Source organism: Melanostigma gelatinosum, assembly GCF_949748355.1.
Source record: "Melanostigma gelatinosum genome assembly, chromosome: 8".
NCBI lineage: Eukaryota > Metazoa > Chordata > Actinopteri > Perciformes > Zoarcidae > Melanostigma > Melanostigma gelatinosum.
The window spans coordinates 26,325,246-26,342,531 of record NC_136641.1 but is presented as its reverse complement, the minus strand read 5'-3'; the positions used below and the strand labels follow the sequence as shown (position 1 = coordinate 26,342,531).

The following is a 17,286-nucleotide window of genomic DNA, read 5'->3' as shown; positions in this document are numbered from 1 at the left end:
GCATTCAAATGAACTGATACATTTCCAACACTGACGCATTTAACTCGTCTGTGATGTGTTGCCGTGCTTCCTGTCTCGTCCTCGCAGCGGTGGTGGTGTTATATTTTGCCGTGATTATGGTCTTGAAATCCTCATATGCGTTCATGATCATCTCCTGCTCGTCAGCGGAGTAAAAAGCGGCTCTTTCTTTGACTTTACTTGACATTGTACTGTTAGAAGATCATGGTTTCGGTGATCGACGCTTCCCCCTTTTGAAGTGGGACGAGCACGCGCAATCGTCCTGATCCAGATCGTCTGGTTCGAATTAACGAGACTGTTTGAGAGGATCAGCCTTGCAGGAACCGAGATAGCCTGACATCAATCATCGGGTTAATTTCAGCTGGCTAACAGGACATTTGATCGACTTAGTTGAACCACGTATGAGGAATGGGGCTCTGGTAATCGATCGGTAATCAATGTTTTTGATTGTGAGTCACGTGATAGACGTGACGAATCAGGGAAGGACAGTCCACACGAATACGCAATCTCGGAATTTCCAAACCTATCTGTCTTTGGGAGCGTTTTCAAACTCCTCTGTTTTCGATGTTCAAATCAGTGTAAACGTAGCAAAACATATGTGTTTTCAAATGGAAACGGAGTAGCATGGACTAAGAGAGAGACACTATGCGTTACGTCATGTCAACAAACCACCAATCAGCTGTGCGCTCCAGATCAGACTGGAGACTGAACCACTTTGAAGAGTGCAGAGTTGTACTATGTGCTATCTTCCTCCTCTGTTTGTACTTTTTATACAGAAAACATATTCTGTGATATTTACTGGAAATGACAATATAACAAACAAGGAGGAAACCTTGAGGAGATTTCCCTCCAGGCCTTCATTTATGAAACAGGCAGCATTTTATTTTATTTTATTTTATAACTTGAACTTGTTGTTCTTGAAGTCACTGAGAATTAAGAAACACCAACACTGAACCATCGACAACAGAGACCCAGAATCCCACTGCTCTCCCGAGTGAGCTCGACTCCTTTGGCTCAACGATGCGATTTCAACGGTTATTTAGTGGTTTCTTACCTTCCAATCCTCCAACTCCTTCCATTCCTTCAAATCCTTCAAATCCTTCAAATCCTTCAACTGCTTTTCTGCACGTACTTTGTTGATGAACTTTTCAAACAGATAGGAAAAAGGCCCATGTCCTAGATATGCATGAATAAATAAGAGTTAATTTGCAAAAACAGATTTAACAACACCAACGGATTTGGTGTTGGGTTATTCATTTTCACAGGAACGTGTGTGTGTGTGTGTGTGTGTGTGTGTGTGTGTGTGTGTGTGTGTGTGTGTGTGTGTGTGAATAACATGAAAGGGAAAACAATTATTTCCCCTCAATGATTAAAGTAATTCTTCTTTTTTGTAATCTGCTCCCATCAGCTGTTATTGTTGTTTACTATTAATCTAAATCCAACATTTCACATCATTACTTTCATTAAAGCAACAACATCCCGGTAGTCAAGCCGTACTCCTCTACTGAGTCTTCCAGAAATATCTTACTTCACCTGTTAGTGATGACTCAGAGTGACGATGAGAATAAGATCTCAGATATTTACTGCTCACTGTGCGCCCTCTCCGTATAGTTCAGTGATTATCACACTTGCTGAAAACATTTCATTCACATTAAAGCATGTTAAGCATTTAACCAAGATGATCTGCAGGAACTGTTCAGTCAGGAACACTCGTCATAGATTCTTAACCATTTATTGCAACAAATGGAAATACAGTTAGACTTGGTGCTGGTGGCTCCGCTCTTAAAATGCTCCCTGGATTCTACTCTACTAAGGCAAAACACGGAGTGAACTCTGAACTAAAGAAGGGTGGAGGAGCCAAAGCTTTGCCAGCAGTATGGTCTGTAACAGCATCGGTGTAGAACGGATCGGTGAGGAGGGAGTCATGTTTAAATCAACCTCTGGAGGTGAGGGTGGGCTGTGATTGGTTGAGAGAAACAGATTGTGAAATGGTTCACTTGAAAGTGTACATGTGAATGTATTTGTATTGTCTGCCTTCATTGGGGACCAGCCTTCATGCATTAGATGTAACAGTGAGAAGGTGTGTATCACTCACCCAGGTCATGGCAAAGACCAGCAATCTGCACACAAAGGACGTCTCTGTCGTTGATGCCGAGTTCCGGCTGCCTTGTTTTCAGAGCTTTAACAAGCTCTCCTGCCAAGTGCGCCACCCTTTATCCCCACACACAACACACAGCAACAAACTCATCACACAATTACCGCACAAGTATCCTGCTGCAAAGCTGAAAGTACGAACCTTTGTTCTAGCCCAAGGTATGCTGTGTGTTCACTTTGGTTCTATTGATTGTATTGTGTTCTTCACTGCAAACCAGTCTTTGCTCAACTAGCAGTGTGATTCCCTTAAGACATCAAACGATCTGATGAGAAACAGACTTACCCAATCGAGTGTTCAAAGCGGTTGTGTGATGCTCCAGGGTAAACAAAGTAGACCCCTCCGAGCTGCTTGAGGTAGCGCAGTCTCTGGAATTGAGGTGTGTCTATGATTTTGACGAGTAGAGGGGGTAACTCCACCGTGCCGTGGATGGGATCATTAAACACCTGGCAGAACACACAGAAGCAAAACCCAGTCAAGTTATCATCCAGAAGAGAACCAGTAGAACCAGACCCCGTTATCCTGAGAGCTCTGAAAGCATCAGCAGAATATTAGTTATTCATCAGCTGACAGCAGCATAACATACTTACATCCCTGTTTAATGTTCTTTCTTTTTGTTGTCATGTTTCGTTTATTTCTCATTTGTTTGGCAAAGTGGAATTATTGTGATTATCAGAAGTGGGTCTTAAGTTATAAAAGGTTGAGCAGCAGGATACGATGCGGGTGGGCGATGTCATGTATCGTGGTATCACAAGATTAAAAGAGATTCTTCACTCAAAACATTATTCTATCATTTTCACGTGACACCGGAATATGAAAATGTTGTTGCACGAGGCCCAAAGAGCCCATGAAGCTTCAGAGGAATGACTTAAAAACACGTCCGTGGGATCATTGAGCACCTGGCACGACAAAACAGAGCAAACGTTGGACACAACTCGTCTGTTTTTGACCCAAAAGACTGACGGTAAAATACGCCCGTTCTTCTTGTCATTTGTTTCACACTGCAATCTTCCTCATCTTCATTCTTTCTTTTTTTTTATTTTGCTGAAGAGTCAATGGATTCAACAATAACAGTAACCACATAGTCTTGACTTTGTGCAGGTTTAGTCGCTGACCCTGGCATCTTACACTCTCCTTCACTGTTTGTTCTACAAGCTCTTCAGCGTTGCTCTGTTTGGTTTCCCTCATCTCTCCAGCACTGAACATGTGGTGTAATGTACGGATAAACACATGATGTGTTACCTTGTGGGTCGTCATGGTCTCTGTAGAAAATGGGAAAAAACAGAAGAACATATTAGGGAACGAGCTGGAGAGAGAAAGGCCAGTTGTGAAAGCTGAAAGAAATCCAGTGAGGTGGATGTTGTTGAATAAATTAGAGATTTTAGTTTAGTTCACACTTCCTTCTATTCTGGATTGTTATCATTTTAAACATTGCAATCTTGTTTCACAAAGGAGCACTCACCCTGTGCCAGTCTCTGTCCACGATGTCTTCTTCTTCTTCTTCTTCTTCTTCTTCTGAAGCGTTCACAGGTTATTTATGTGTCTAACCAAAGTTTTGCTCGTCGCAGAAACAATATGATACGAGGACGTTTAAAGAGCTGATGACAGCAGACCTGCAGTGAACACACCCAGGGCTTGAACAACAGCTGGCTTTTATATTTCCACCACACCTATCAGATAGCTCACTGCCCTCATAGCGAACATATTTGAGATAATTAGACATCGAAAACATTTTAGAACAACTAACCAAACAGGAAGAGGTTGATGAACAGGAACTTACAGATAAATGTCTGGACATTGATGGTGGTGCCAGTAGAAAACCACCCAATGTGTCATCAGTGAACAAGTTTAATCGTTGATGCTGTTCACCTGACACTCAGATCAACACAGGCCTTTATTTGAATATTCATGGCGTGTTTCATTTTCATCGTGCACCTGGTAGGACCAAGGAGAACAAAGACTGCACGCACCGAGTGCGTTGTTGACGCTCCCTGTGATGAGTGAACAGCTGCTTCTTCATTTCATACCAACATCTTCCTCCAAAGACTGGCAATGGATTGAACAACAGACAGTAAACAGACAGACATCTTGACTTGGTGGTTGTGTAGGTTCACTCACTGACCCTGGCGTCTTACACACGACTTTGCTTTTTAGTTTAAAAACACTCAGAGTTTTATATGGGAACCACAGTGAAAGTGCTAAATCATCACTTTTGTAAGAAGTCATAAACACTGAAAGTGTTTTAACTCTTACAGCGTAAAATAAGAACGATGGACGACAAGAACACGTCAACAAGTCGGTGTTCAAAGTTCACTCGTGGAATAACTGCATAACACCTGCACCAGTGTTCAGGTAGGGACGTCAAGATATGAGGTTGTTATTTATATCACTGTTATTTTTTATCTGAGTCTGAGCTGAAGGAGGTTCTGGTGAACCTGCATGAGTTCATCTGGTTTCAACAGAATCCGACCCGGTGGCTCCGATGACGAGCATCAAGAACAACTCTATAGAAACAGACCATCTTCTCTCTGAGGGTCTCTGTACTGATGGAGGTCTGTAGAGGATCAGGACTACACTGAGACTGGTTCATATACAGGATCAGGACTACACTGAGACTGGTTCATAGAGGATCAGGACTACACTGAGACTGGTTCATAGAGAGGATCAGGACTACACTGAGACTGGTTCATAGGGGATCAGGACTACACTGAGACTGGTTCATAGAGGATCAGGACTACACTGAGACTGGTTCATAGAGGATCAGGACTACACTGAGACTGGTTCATAGAGGATCAGGACTACACTGAGACTGGTTCATATAGAGGATCAGGACTACACTGAGACTGGTTCATATACAGGATCAGGACTACACTGAGACTGGTTCATATAGAGGATCAGGACTACACTGAGACTGGTTCATATACAGGATCAGGACTACACTGAGACTGGTTCATAGAGGATCAGGACTACACTGAGAATGGTTCATAGAGGATCAGGACTACACTGAGACTGGTTCATAGAGGATCAGGACTACACTGAGAATGGTTCATAGAGGATCAGGACTACACTGAGACTGGTTCATAGAGGATCAGGACTAGACTGAGACTGGTTCATAGAGAGGATCAGGACTACACGGAGACTGGTTCATAGAGGATCAGGACTACACTGAGACTGGTTCATAGAGAGGATCAGGACTACACTGAGACTGGTTCATAGAGGATCAGGACTACACTGAGACTGGTTCATAGAGGATCAGGACTACACTGAGAATGGTTCATAGAGGATCAGGACTACACTGAGAATGGTTCATAGAGGATCAGGACTACACTGAGACTGGTTCATAGAGGATCAGGACTAGACTGAGACTGGTTCATAGAGAGGATCAGGACTACACGGAGACTGGTTCATAGAGGATCAGGACTACACTGAGACTGGTTCATAGAGAGGATCAGGACTACACTGAGACTGGTTCATAGAGGATCAGGACTACACTGAGACTGGTTCATAGAGGATCAGGACTACACTGAGACTGGTTCATAGAGGATCAGGACTACACTGAGACTGGTTCATAGAGGATCAGGACTACACTGAGACTGGTTCATATAGAGGATCAGGACTACACTGAGACTGGTTCATAGAGGATCAGGACTACACTGAGACTGGTTCATAGAGGATCAGGACTACACTGAGACTGGTTCATAGAGGATCAGGACTACACTGAGACTGGTTCATAGAGGATCAGGACTACACTGAGACTGGTTCATAGAGGATCAGGACTACACTGAGACTGGTTCAGCACCAGTTAAAGGTTCCTCACAGTGACTTTAACTTGTAATGTCATCCAACCTGTATGTACGTGCTGCCATGTGACTTGGGTGTGTTCAGTGTTTCCATAACATAATGAAGAGCAGCCTGTTCCATTGTCTCCTAATGGGTGTCGTCTGAAGTGCTTTCCATCACATAAAACCACAGCAGTCTGTTCAATACTCTGGTCTATTCACTACCATCTCATGTGGAATGATGAAAAGACCAGTCGTTCATTGGAAGATAATGTTGAAACAGTTTTCCAGGACATTTTCATATGTTTTCTGTCATGAATTCCCATTCTTATTACTTCATATTACTTCATATTGGTTTGTTTTCATCCTGCCTGCTTGTTTATTTCACTCTCCTGTCATTTCAGGTCCTGCCATTCACACCCTATCATCACTGATTCCCCTCACCTGGTCTTCCACGCCCATCTCACCTGCAGCCCATTCCCTCATTAGTCACTCACTATTTAGGCCCTTGTTCCCTGACAGATTGTCTTGTGTGTCTCATTCAAGCTCTCTATCGCTCTATCTCTCTATCTATCTCTCTATCTATCGTTCCATCGTTCCTGCTCTGCCTGTTGATTAGACGTTGGATGTTTGCCTGCCCCTTATTGGATTTGTTCGCCTTCTTGACTGACCTCCCGGTTTTGACCCTGCCTCAACACTAGTAAAGAAAACTGTACTTGTATGTTTGTCTCCAGCTCGTGCTTTTTGGTTCACGTACCTGCAATCCTTACAGTTTTCCAAGGCTGGAAAATTGGTGAACTGTTTTCCAGGACGAGTAGAAACCCTGCAAAACCAGAATGTTCCGTTGGACTCTCGCTGAGATAACTGTAACGGTCCTCGTTGGTTAATTTGGTGCAAAACGACTCACGTGGCTCATTTATGCTAAACACTGTTTCAGCCGACGCTTTGTCAGTAATGAAAGGTCGTGCTTGATTTCTTAAAATCTTCCTCTATAAACTCAAACAGACACATTTCATGTTACAATGAACACTTACACATGAACGTTTACGAGATTATGGGTCAATAAATGTAGTCGACACACGTCTGTCCCTCGTTTCCTCGGGTTCGTTGTCTGTTTGCTGAGAACAGGGCTGAGAACGCCGCTGGACACGCCGCTCGCAACTGCTTCCTCCACAAAACTGCAGAATTGAACTGCACAACAGCTGCTAGTGAAGACAACAAGGTCAGCAACACCTGTCATCAGTTGTCCATGTTGAATTCACCTGGTAGTCGATCGGTCGTCAAGACTGTTTGTGATCTTCCGGGTGGTGGTCACGTGATCGGGGCCTGACGAATCAGGGAAGGACACGACGTGACTAACAACCAATCAAGTAGCAAACGTGGGTCTCTACGTCATCGTTTCCAAACTTATCCGTTTACATATCAAGTTGCGTCTTAATATTCTCTTCGGTGACAATATGTCATTTTTATTGTAGCCCAGTGTCCTTGAGAAACAGAACCAGATGGTCCAAGGCCTGAGCTGTGCGGATCTTCTGCGTTTTCTTTCGCAGCCTGAGGGAGTCGGATAAGAGCAGCGGGTTCTTATCCGACTCCCTCAGGCTGCTGAGACGCGTATCACTGCCCCACCCTTGACTGATAGACAGAATGTAAACTCCTTTCACTCCGTTGCCATCCTCGGTGTGACATTGCCTCTACTCTTACAGATTGAGGTACTGAGGTAGGGGGTTCGATTTCTCGCTAACCAATCACCAGAGGCCAACGTGTCCGCCTGACTCTAACGGCATTACAGCATGTTAAGAGAAAGTTAAGACATAACTATCCTACGATGTCAGGCAACATTTAGAAGACGAGATGTATCTGTAAAATGAATTTGTTATTCGGGGGGTCGGATGAAATTCAAATCTATTATTCAGCAGCTCAAACGCCAAAGAGAGGCCATTGAGGGAAGGATTGAGAGACGTCGCGGTAATTCTCCCATAAAGACCCGCCGTCTATTGTGGGAGGATTTCTGTAAATGTCTTTGCTTACTTGTGATGATTAAAGATTCTAAACGTGTTGTAAAGAGGTGGCAGTCGGAGCTTAACGTTACGGTTACGGACACGAATGAGGAAGGTTTGAGACGAGTAGAGAACAGAGACGTGATAATCCCACTAAGAGGTAAATGATGTTCACAGACATCAAAGAACAGTGCTGCTTGGTACTTTTACCGATATGCCAACTACTTCTGTATTCGTTTTATCTTTCCAATTTCGCTCATCCTTACAGTCCTATCTATACCGTGGTTTTAAGAAACTTACCCTTCAGTCTCACCCATGTGTGTTGCCAGAATGTTAACTATCTTCCTCGTTCCACACAACGTCCCAGTTTCTTCATATTTTTCAAGCACTGTGCTCCCTCTTGGTTTTGTCCGCAGAATCAGAGAAACAGATTATGACAACACTTAAATTAGATGAAGTTGTTACAACGTATACTTCTAACAAGGCCGAGTAGTCTGGCCTGAATTTGGTTCCGTTTGATGTGTAATTCCTTGATACACAAGGAACCTTTCCAGAGTCACATGAGAATCTGTACGAAACTAATACTACTTCAAACAAATGCGAGCACTTTTGCTGACACACAAATAAAACTGGAGAAATACATATAACAGGACATGAAATTCTTTCCTCACCCAATGGTCTACCAAGCAGTTTTAATTTGATCTTAGACTTTATTGCAGCATGATGGTAAAGTCAAGGGACATTTGAAAAGACATATTTATGCTTTGTTCAAATTTTGTGAACAAGGTTTTATTATGGTTCTTTGACTTTATTTTATTATTTATTTCATAATTCTAAATGTTATCCATTTACTTTGTTATCTTCATCTATTGTGGTTATTTGCATAAAACGCAACATTTAAATGACTAGATAATTGTGTTTCTATTTAAATACTTGCTTTGATTAAAAACAACAATAAAGCTGCTTAGATCTAGTGTTAGGAAGTTAAACAAGTCATAGTTTTCTCTTCAATAGATATTTTATATTGCTGTGAAAACTTCTCCTTCAAAACTGATTTTTGTTTCTTTCAAAAGTTACATTTGAACACATCATAATAACGTTACACTTCAAATTTGCTCAACACTATTCATTCAGCATACCTTGAACGCCTCACAGCTGTTCTTCCACAGAAGCAGGACTGTCAAGATGACGAGTGGATTCAACTGACGTCATTCGCTCCGCTGCTTGTGGCTCCGCCCTCCTTGTGCCAGCCAATAGGAAGCGACCTGCGTCAAGTTCAATTTAAACAAGCAAGTAAAAACCGGAAGTAAGTTGATTTACTTGTGAAATAAAATCTTTAAATATGTCCACCTATTCAATAGAGTGCAGGTTAGCGTTTAATGGAGCTCATCATCAACTTTTGATTCATTTTCTGATCAGGGGTTGAAGCAAATAAAACATTGTGATTAATGTCCAATAATACAAATATGCAGCAAATATCACAACCACAACGATTTAGTTAGGAAGAACTGTACGTGTTGGTCTTGTGTGAGTGTTACTGGTATTTAGGGCAATTAATTTGTCTCTCACCGTTTGAATATTGTACACACTTCGCCTGTCGTGTTTTATTTAGAAAAAACAGTCACCGGAAGTATCGTCACACCCTGGCGTAGAAAGAAAACCCGGGCATTTTTCACTAATTCGGTGTCTTTTTTGCAGGGCGGTCCGATCAGCTGTTTGTTTTTGGAGGGGTCGACCTTTTGGGAACATTACCGGCTGTAATTCAGCCGTTTAACCCCGAACCTCCCGCCCGTTCTACGGTCCAACATGGAGAGCAGAAAACGACCGTTGGAGGCGGTTTTGACCGCCGATGACAGCTTCAAAACGCCGGAGAAGAGAGTGTCGGAGCCCCGGCTGCAGGAGTCTGACTACATGCGATGGGGAGTGGAGCAAACGTGTCGGTACCTGCGAGCAGAAGGTCTCGGAGATTTGGAAGATACATTTAGAGGTTTGGATAAATAGGCCGTTGTTTTTGGTGCTTTGTTTATATTTCCCTGTTTGGCACTGCTGTGACATATTAAACCCAAACATGAATTATGATTTTCTTCTCTGTTGTGCAGCGCAAAAGATCACCGGGGTCGGGCTGTGGTACCTCAGGGATGCTGATCTGGAGGAGATGGGTTTGCAGTGAGTGTCCCCATGAAACTTCTGTACAATTGCGAGTATTTATGCTTTATACTCTTCTGATTCAAAGTCTTCCAGGATCTTTCCTGATAAGATGAGGTCATTGCCAAATAATCTATTTACTCGTTTTTGCTTCAACAACATTTTGTGATGAATACATCTGTTTTTAATGTACCACTCTTAATCCTCAGTGTTTCTGTGTCAGGCTGAACATCCATGTCTCGTCCTCTGTGTTTACCTTTTTGTCTCCAAGCTTCCACTGGTAACTCCTGTGTTTAATGTCACAACGCTGTGAATTGTGGGTAATCCCCTTGGGCAGAGTCTGCAAAGCCAGACTTATGGGAAGTTGTCATAAAGAGCTCAAAATGTCTGTGAGAGAGTCCTGAAACATGATGATTTGACAGTGGGACAGAACTACACCGAGCTGTGTGAATTTGTGAAGAATGACCTAGTGCATTGTGGGTAGGAATAAATGAGACCGACAACCGTGACAAAGAAGGACAACGCCGTGTGATAATCCTAACTGGGGGTTGCTTTAATGTCCTCACCTGAGTTTTCTGTCTCCTTTTGTTTTTGTGATGGTTTGACGTCCAGGTTCCGCGGTGACCGTCTGCGAGTTCAACACAGCCTCAGGAAGCTGTGGCCGACAGAAGCACTGCCGAACAAGGTAACGGCGTCACACGTTCAGGGCCACAGCGCTGAGGAAGACATAACGGAACCAAGGAGAGGAACTTGTGAGATAAACCACAAGGACGGGAAGATTGTTTTGTTTCTTAACAACGAAAATAATCCTCATTGCTTTATTACTCTTGTATGTAAACAAAAAGTCTTTCATGAGCACAATAAGTTCTAACATCAGCTAAACAATGATCTCAGTGATCATCGCTCATTGATGATCCTGTTCTTCTGATCAAACTCAGTGTGACATCACTACCGTATGACATCACTGCCGTTACCCGACGGCTGCTCCACAGACAGACTGATGTTCTGCTTGTTGGTCACATGTTGTGAGGCTTTCATTGTGTTTGAGACGACCAGAGTTCTCTGATCATGATGCGAGTCTCACGCTGAGAGGAGACAGAGAGACAAAGAGAAGGAGACAAAGAGAAGGAGAGAGAGGACGTTTGAGATGAGGTCGTCTCACTCGATACTCCGAGTTTAGAACCGGGTTTTAGGGGCATCTCTTGATATAAATCAGTCTCTTAGCTGCTTGTTGTGCTGTCTTCTTGCAGGTGTTTAATGATCCCATCCACGGCCACGTGGAGGTGCATCCTCTCCTCGTCAGAATCATCGACACACCGCAGTTCCAGAGGCTCCGAAACATCAAGCAGCTCGGCGGGGTCTACTTTGTTTTTCCTGGAGCATCCCACAACCGCTTCGAACACTCCATCGGGTACGTCCTCCTGCGATGGGCGCGGCGGTTACTGCCCGGCGTTTACAAAGAGCCATCGTGACCCAACATCGCTCTGCTGTTAACTACAGTCATAAAGCCACGATGTCCTCTTTAGGGTCCAATAAAAGGCCAGACACCGAGTCGGCAAAGTGACAAACAGAAGTGTAATAAAAGATGGCTGACGAATACGACGTACTATGTTTTGAGGTCCGAATTTTCCCAGTTGAAATTTTCCATCTTCCGGTTTCAGGTACGAAACGTAACAAAAGAAAAGCACACGGCTGACCGTGAGAGAGCTGCCTCCTCATTGGCTTCGTCGACTCAGATTTCTTTAGTCTGTTGGTACATTTGATTGCTTTTTCATTCTGAATGACTTTATTTCCAAGAAACTGCTAAACACAGGGTTTGAAGTGGTGCTTTTCTGTTGGTTTGAAGATAACTTTCAGCAAATTGTGTCATTGCAAGAACTCCTGAACAACCGTAACCAGTTTAAAAAAGACGAACGTAGGAAGTGTATTACCAAATGTTACATCAGGTCTTCTCTGTATGACGTTATTCATGCGTCGTGTTTCATTGTGTTCTTCTGCTACAGAGTCAGTTACCTCGCAGGACGACTTGTTGAAGCTCTGAACCAGAGGCAGCCGGAGCTGCTCATCTCTCGCAGAGACATCCTCTGTGTGCAGATCGCTGGGCTCTGCCACGACCTGGGTGAGTGCTGCAGGTCCTCGCGGGTTTCAGGGTTTCACCTCTTAAGCCGCCGTCTGCGAGCGAGAGCGGAAGCGATTCTGTGTTCATTGCATCCCCCTTCCTCTCCAGGACACGGGCCCTTCTCCCACATGTTCGACGGGATGTTCATGCCCAAAGCACGGCCAGGGATTACCTGGAAGGTAAGAAACGATGTGATTCATATTCATCTCGGCCCTGAACAGAGGACCTTTATGGATCGCCGCTTGTGCTTCCATTAGTTTCTTCCTTGCAGTTGGAAAGTCTCTTCCGGTTTCCTCCCTCATGTGCTCTCTGCGGTTTCAAACCAGCGTTGTGATTCACCAGAAAGTTATTTGGCAGTCAAAGAGACGCGAACAAATACCTTTTGATTCATAAGTCCTGCATTGTTGTACCAGCCCAGACCTGCATGTCCACTGAACTGGATTTACACGTTTTAAAAGGGAGCGTCTCACCTCAGCTCGGTTTGAACACGCAACTCAAAGCGGACTGAAGTTGGCGACTGTTTTTGTAAGATGTTGCAAAAAAAAAACGTGACCAACCGGACAAGTCAGACAGACGATGACTGCGGCCTATGTTTGAGTAAGAACGGCCTCGAGGTCTCTCCGTCACTCACTCAGGAGGTTATTTTCATTGCTGTGTGATGTCGTCGCTGCAACATAAAGACTCCGTTTGCATCACAATCATCTGGGAGTCGGATGCTGGAAACATTTAGCGTTAAAGCTTGTCCCATGTTAATAACGCGAGTGTGTTCTTGTGTCGCAGCATGAGAAGGCCTCTCTCGACATGTTTGACTACCTGGTGGCTGACAACGGGCTGAAGCCGGTGATGGAGCAGCACGGCCTGGTGCTGCCCGAGGACCTGGACTTCATCAAGGAGCAGATCGGCGGACCGCCGGTCACGGCCGCAGCTCCAGGCCAGAAGGTAGAAGCCGGTTCTACGTGTGTGAAATACGTCCGTAGCATCATTCAGGTTCCTGTTCTCCCTGAGCAGGGAAATGAACGAGTTAATCGATCAGAGATCCACAAAACTGATCACATTGACACTTTGACTATAAAGCAGGTTTTGATGAGGACTGTTGTCTCTCATCTCAGCAGTGGCCGTACAAAGGCCGTCCAGAAGACAAGTCCTTCCTCTATGAAATCGTGGCCAACAAAAGAAATGGCATCGATGTGGACAAGTGGGACTACTTTGCCAGGTGGGGCTTGTTTCCCGAATCCTACACTGAATATTGATGTTGATCCGTTGAGTTGAACTAGCCGTCGGTCACCGTTGCTTCATTCTCAGGGACGCCCACCACCTCGGCATCCAGAACAACTTTGACTATCGCCGCTTCCTGCAGTTTGCCAGAGTGTGTGAGGTGGACGGGCAGAAGAACATCTGCACTAGAGACAAGGTGCCGACTTTGTTCCTTCTGGTTTTGTTTTATCAGCTTTTAACCCTCTGAACCCCAAAACCCGTCGTTGAGATTGAACTGCATCCCCCGATCAACATGTGGGACAGCTATCCTCAGTTTGTCTGCATATTGATTCTTTCCCGAACAAATGAACCATAAATACAACGTGCGCCGTCTAAATACAAGCTCTACTCTGGTGTAACCCTTTCAACAGGAGGTGAGCAATCTGTACGACATGTTCCACATGAGGAACTGCCTCCACAGGAGAGCCTACCAGCACAAAGTGGGCAACATCATAGAGACCATGTGAGTGGCTGATCGCTCCGATGCGGCTCGCTGTCTTTGCTTCACGGTTTCCTCTCTTGGATGTTATGCAGCAGAATGTTTTAAAGCGTGATGATGTGATTATTCAGGATCACTGAGGCCTTTTTGAAAGCGGACGAGCACATCCAGATCCAAGGCTCTGGAGGGAAGACGTTCACTCTCTCCACAGCCATCGATGACATGGAGGCCTACACCAAGCTGACGGGTCTGTAGACGCCACTGTGTCTTTAACATGAAGACACAGGGAGGAGTGGGCAGGACACATGATCATCATTCCTGTAGTTTCAACATCAAGTGTACTTCCGCGCTTCAGTTCCATTATGATGCCTTCAGGCTCTGCTCCGTGAACATGAGTACTGGCTGAAGGTACATTATGATGCCTTCAGGCTCTGCTCAGTGAACATGAGTACTGGCTGAAGGTACATTATGATGCCTTCAGGCTCTGCTCTGTGAACATGAGTACTGGCTGAAGGTGCATTATGATGCCTTCAGGCTCTGCTCTGTGAACATGAGTACTGGCTGAAGGTGCATTATGATGCCTTCAGGCTCTGCTCAGTGAACATGAGTACTGGCTGAAGGTGCTTTATGGCGTCATCATGATGTGTTCACATGCCGTCTGTAAAATGTAGTGTTGGAGAGAAATGTAACTACACATCGTGCTGTTTGAAGGAGATGATTTCACATGAATGTAAATAGATATTAGAGATGAATTATGAGCTGTTTACACAAACTAATAATACGTCGTTAAATCTACTAATGACTAGATTTAATTTAATCCATAAAAATACAATCTTATTTTCTTATCATTTGAATTGTGTGTTTTTATGAGACAAACACCCTATAAGTTACTATAACAAAGTAAAAGGTTAACATTTAGAAGTTTTGATGCTTTACTGACTTCAGAGCGTTGAAATGATTTTTGAAACGGCGGCCAAAAAAAAAAAAAAGTCTGCATGAAAAACGTGATCATGGAAATCTAAAAGTTATATTTTGTGAGTTTTATGATCTAGAGTTCTAGCACAGCTGGCAGTCGGCACGATGTGGGAGCCGCTGGACGAAGGATCGAAGTGTTTGTTTTCAAATGCTTCTCTGATGAAACACGAACAAATAATGTTGTGGAACGGAGCTTTGAATCAAAACATGCCTTCTAACCCCGAACCTCCAATAAGTCACTGATTTATCACGCAATCGCATCATTCTGTGTGGCGCTCCAAAATGAATGATTTCATTCTTCATTTGTATCTCTCCTGAACTACATACAGAGAATAGTACTTTATAATAGTACTTTATCGTAGTACTTTATAACAGTACTTTATAACAGTACTTTATAATAGTATTTTACAATAGTACTTTATAACAGTACTTTATAATGGTACTTTACAATAGTACTTTACAGTAGTACTTTATAACAGTACTTTATAGTAGTACTTTATAATAGTACTTTATAACAGTACTTTATAATAGTACTTTACAATAGTACTTTACAGTAGTACTTTATAACAGTACTTTACAGTAGTACTTTATAACAGTACTTTATAATAGTACTTTACAATAGTACTTTACAGTAGTACTTTATAACAGTACTTTATAGTAGTACTTTATAATAGTACTTTATAACAGTACTTTAAAACAGTATTTTACAATAGTACTTTATAACAGTACTTTATAATAGTACTTTACAATAGTACTTTATAACAGTACTTTATAAGAGTACTTTAAGGCACAAACTATTTCAATCCCTGCTCTAAACCCAGTTTGACTTCTGTGTATATTTTTCACTTTTAATAATATCTCCACATGATCAGGAGGATCATGTGCACGTGGTGTGAGTGAGTGTGCGCCTCTGTGTCCGTCCACGGCTAGTCTCGCATTCTGCTGCAGCAAACTGCGTAATGTTTTTGGGTGTTCGTTCAGGCTGCATGCTCAAGGACCCGTCGCGGTGACTCACACTCTCAAAAGAACTTTTATTCTGCCACTGACCGCCTGCTGACTACCGGTGGTCTTAACCCGTAGGGGTCTCGAGTGATACCACAGCTGAGTGCATCGCCGTAGATTAGAACCTTAACCTTTAAAAGTCCATGAAATAAATCATTCAAAAACGGATGAACTGTAGTGACAGTGTCGTCTTTGTTTGCTTCCCTCGCTGACTCTGTTTGTCCTTTTTATTTATTTAGATAATGTCTTTGAACAAATACTCAACTCCTCCTCCGCGGCGCTGAAGGACTCGAGGGAGATTCTACGCAACGTCGTGTGTCGACGCCTCTACAAGTGTCTCGGCCAAACCCAGGCAGACGAACCCATGCGGGTCACCCGGGTGTGTGTGTGTGTGTGTGTGTGAGAAACGCACGTCTGCTTTTCATGGAGGCGACGATTTCAAACTTGTTCGATTTTAAAACTCAATAATATTTTTCACTTTTGAGAAGCTGGAAGCAGCAAATGTTTGGCATGTTTGCTCAATCATTTATTGTTAGCGATAAACAGACGATGCCTTTTCAGTTGCCTAATCATTTCTGACCCGTTGTTTATGTTTTGATGGAGCTAATGAGCTTCCTGATGCATTTAGTTAAACTACAAAAATACTAAATATTTTAATTGGATTTAAAAAACAAAGAAATGCCTACAAATCTAATATTTGAGCTAAGAGGTTGCTCATCGTGTGTGTGTATATATATTTTTTATTTATTTATATATATATATATATATATATATATTTTTTTTTTTATATATATATATATATATTTTTTTTTTATTTATTTTATATATATATATCAGATCAGAAAGCTAAATTTTTTATATATATAAATAAATAAATATATATATATTTTTATATAAATTTTATATATATATATATATATATATATATATTTTTTGTTTTTATATAAAATTTTACTAGAAATCCAAACATCAAATCTCCTGCTATGTCTGCCACGTCTGTTGACTCCTCCTCTTCCTGCTGTCTCCTCCAATAGGAGAGGATTCAGAGCTGGGAGGCCTCTCTGGCTCGATCCGTCCCTCAGAGCGGCGCCCAGGACGTCGTCGGTCTGCAGCCGGAGGACTTCATCGTCAACGTGAGCTTTTTAATCAAATTACTTTAGGATCTAATGCAGTCCATGTGCTTTATTTTTCATACTTTATTACATTTTCGCTCTATTGTAAGCGAACGCCTTGACGCCTTGATGTTTTATAAACTCCTTTAGGTCATCGATATGGACTATGGGATGAAGGCGAAGAACCCCATCAACAGTGTGCGTTTCTACTGCAAGGACGACCCAAACAAAGCCATCCGGATACGCAAGAACCAGGTCAGCACCGAACACAAGGCCGCACAATCCAAACCTCAG

At 43.0% G+C, this 17,286-nt stretch overlaps 2 protein-coding genes across 14 annotated transcripts in view; one reads left to right on the top strand and one right to left on the bottom strand.

Moving 5' to 3' along the window:
- Positions 1 to 8,349, bottom strand: part of LOC306781046 (deoxynucleoside triphosphate triphosphohydrolase SAMHD1-like) — a 34,291-nt gene extending 25,942 nt beyond the window's left edge. For 3 of the 12 annotated variants that reach the window (XM_079273684.1, XM_079273688.1, XM_079273689.1), the window contains exons 1-8: positions 8,247 to 8,348; positions 6,984 to 7,275; positions 6,707 to 6,772; positions 3,633 to 3,685; positions 3,413 to 3,432; positions 2,456 to 2,616; positions 2,114 to 2,229; positions 1,073 to 1,194 (exon numbers count right to left, since the gene is read on the bottom strand). In XM_079273684.1, the coding sequence (XP_079129810.1) occupies positions 1,073 to 1,194; positions 2,114 to 2,229; positions 2,456 to 2,616; positions 3,413 to 3,432; positions 3,633 to 3,685; positions 6,707 to 6,772; positions 6,984 to 7,189 (744 nt within the window). In that variant the 5' untranslated portion in view covers positions 7,190 to 7,275; positions 8,247 to 8,348. Of the gene's footprint in view, positions 1 to 1,072; positions 1,195 to 2,113; positions 2,230 to 2,455; positions 2,617 to 3,412; positions 3,433 to 3,632; positions 3,784 to 3,950; positions 6,269 to 6,706; positions 6,773 to 6,856; positions 6,939 to 6,983; positions 7,276 to 8,246 lie in introns of those variants that run through there. The other 9 variants (XM_079273692.1, XM_079273687.1, XM_079273694.1 and 6 more) reach the window with 9 other exon arrangements.
- A 1,301-nt stretch (positions 8,350 to 9,650) lies between these two features.
- Positions 9,651 to 17,286, top strand: part of samhd1 (SAM domain and HD domain 1) — a 9,494-nt gene continuing 1,858 nt past the window's right edge. Inside the window, exons 1-14 of one of the 2 annotated variants that reach the window (XM_079274295.1) lie at positions 9,651 to 9,933; positions 10,046 to 10,112; positions 10,704 to 10,776; positions 11,342 to 11,502; positions 12,095 to 12,210; positions 12,319 to 12,389; positions 12,991 to 13,149; positions 13,323 to 13,423; positions 13,513 to 13,621; positions 13,836 to 13,927; positions 14,035 to 14,150; positions 16,120 to 16,259; positions 16,915 to 17,013; positions 17,143 to 17,247. In XM_079274295.1, the coding sequence (XP_079130421.1) occupies positions 9,753 to 9,933; positions 10,046 to 10,112; positions 10,704 to 10,776; positions 11,342 to 11,502; positions 12,095 to 12,210; positions 12,319 to 12,389; positions 12,991 to 13,149; positions 13,323 to 13,423; positions 13,513 to 13,621; positions 13,836 to 13,927; positions 14,035 to 14,150; positions 16,120 to 16,259; positions 16,915 to 17,013; positions 17,143 to 17,247 (1,590 nt within the window). In that variant the 5' untranslated portion in view covers positions 9,651 to 9,752. Of the gene's footprint in view, positions 9,934 to 10,045; positions 10,113 to 10,703; positions 10,777 to 11,341; positions 11,503 to 12,094; positions 12,211 to 12,318; positions 12,390 to 12,990; positions 13,150 to 13,319; positions 13,424 to 13,512; positions 13,622 to 13,835; positions 13,928 to 14,034; positions 14,151 to 16,119; positions 16,260 to 16,914; positions 17,014 to 17,142; positions 17,248 to 17,286 lie in introns of both variants that reach the window. The other variant, XM_079274294.1, reaches the window with a different exon arrangement.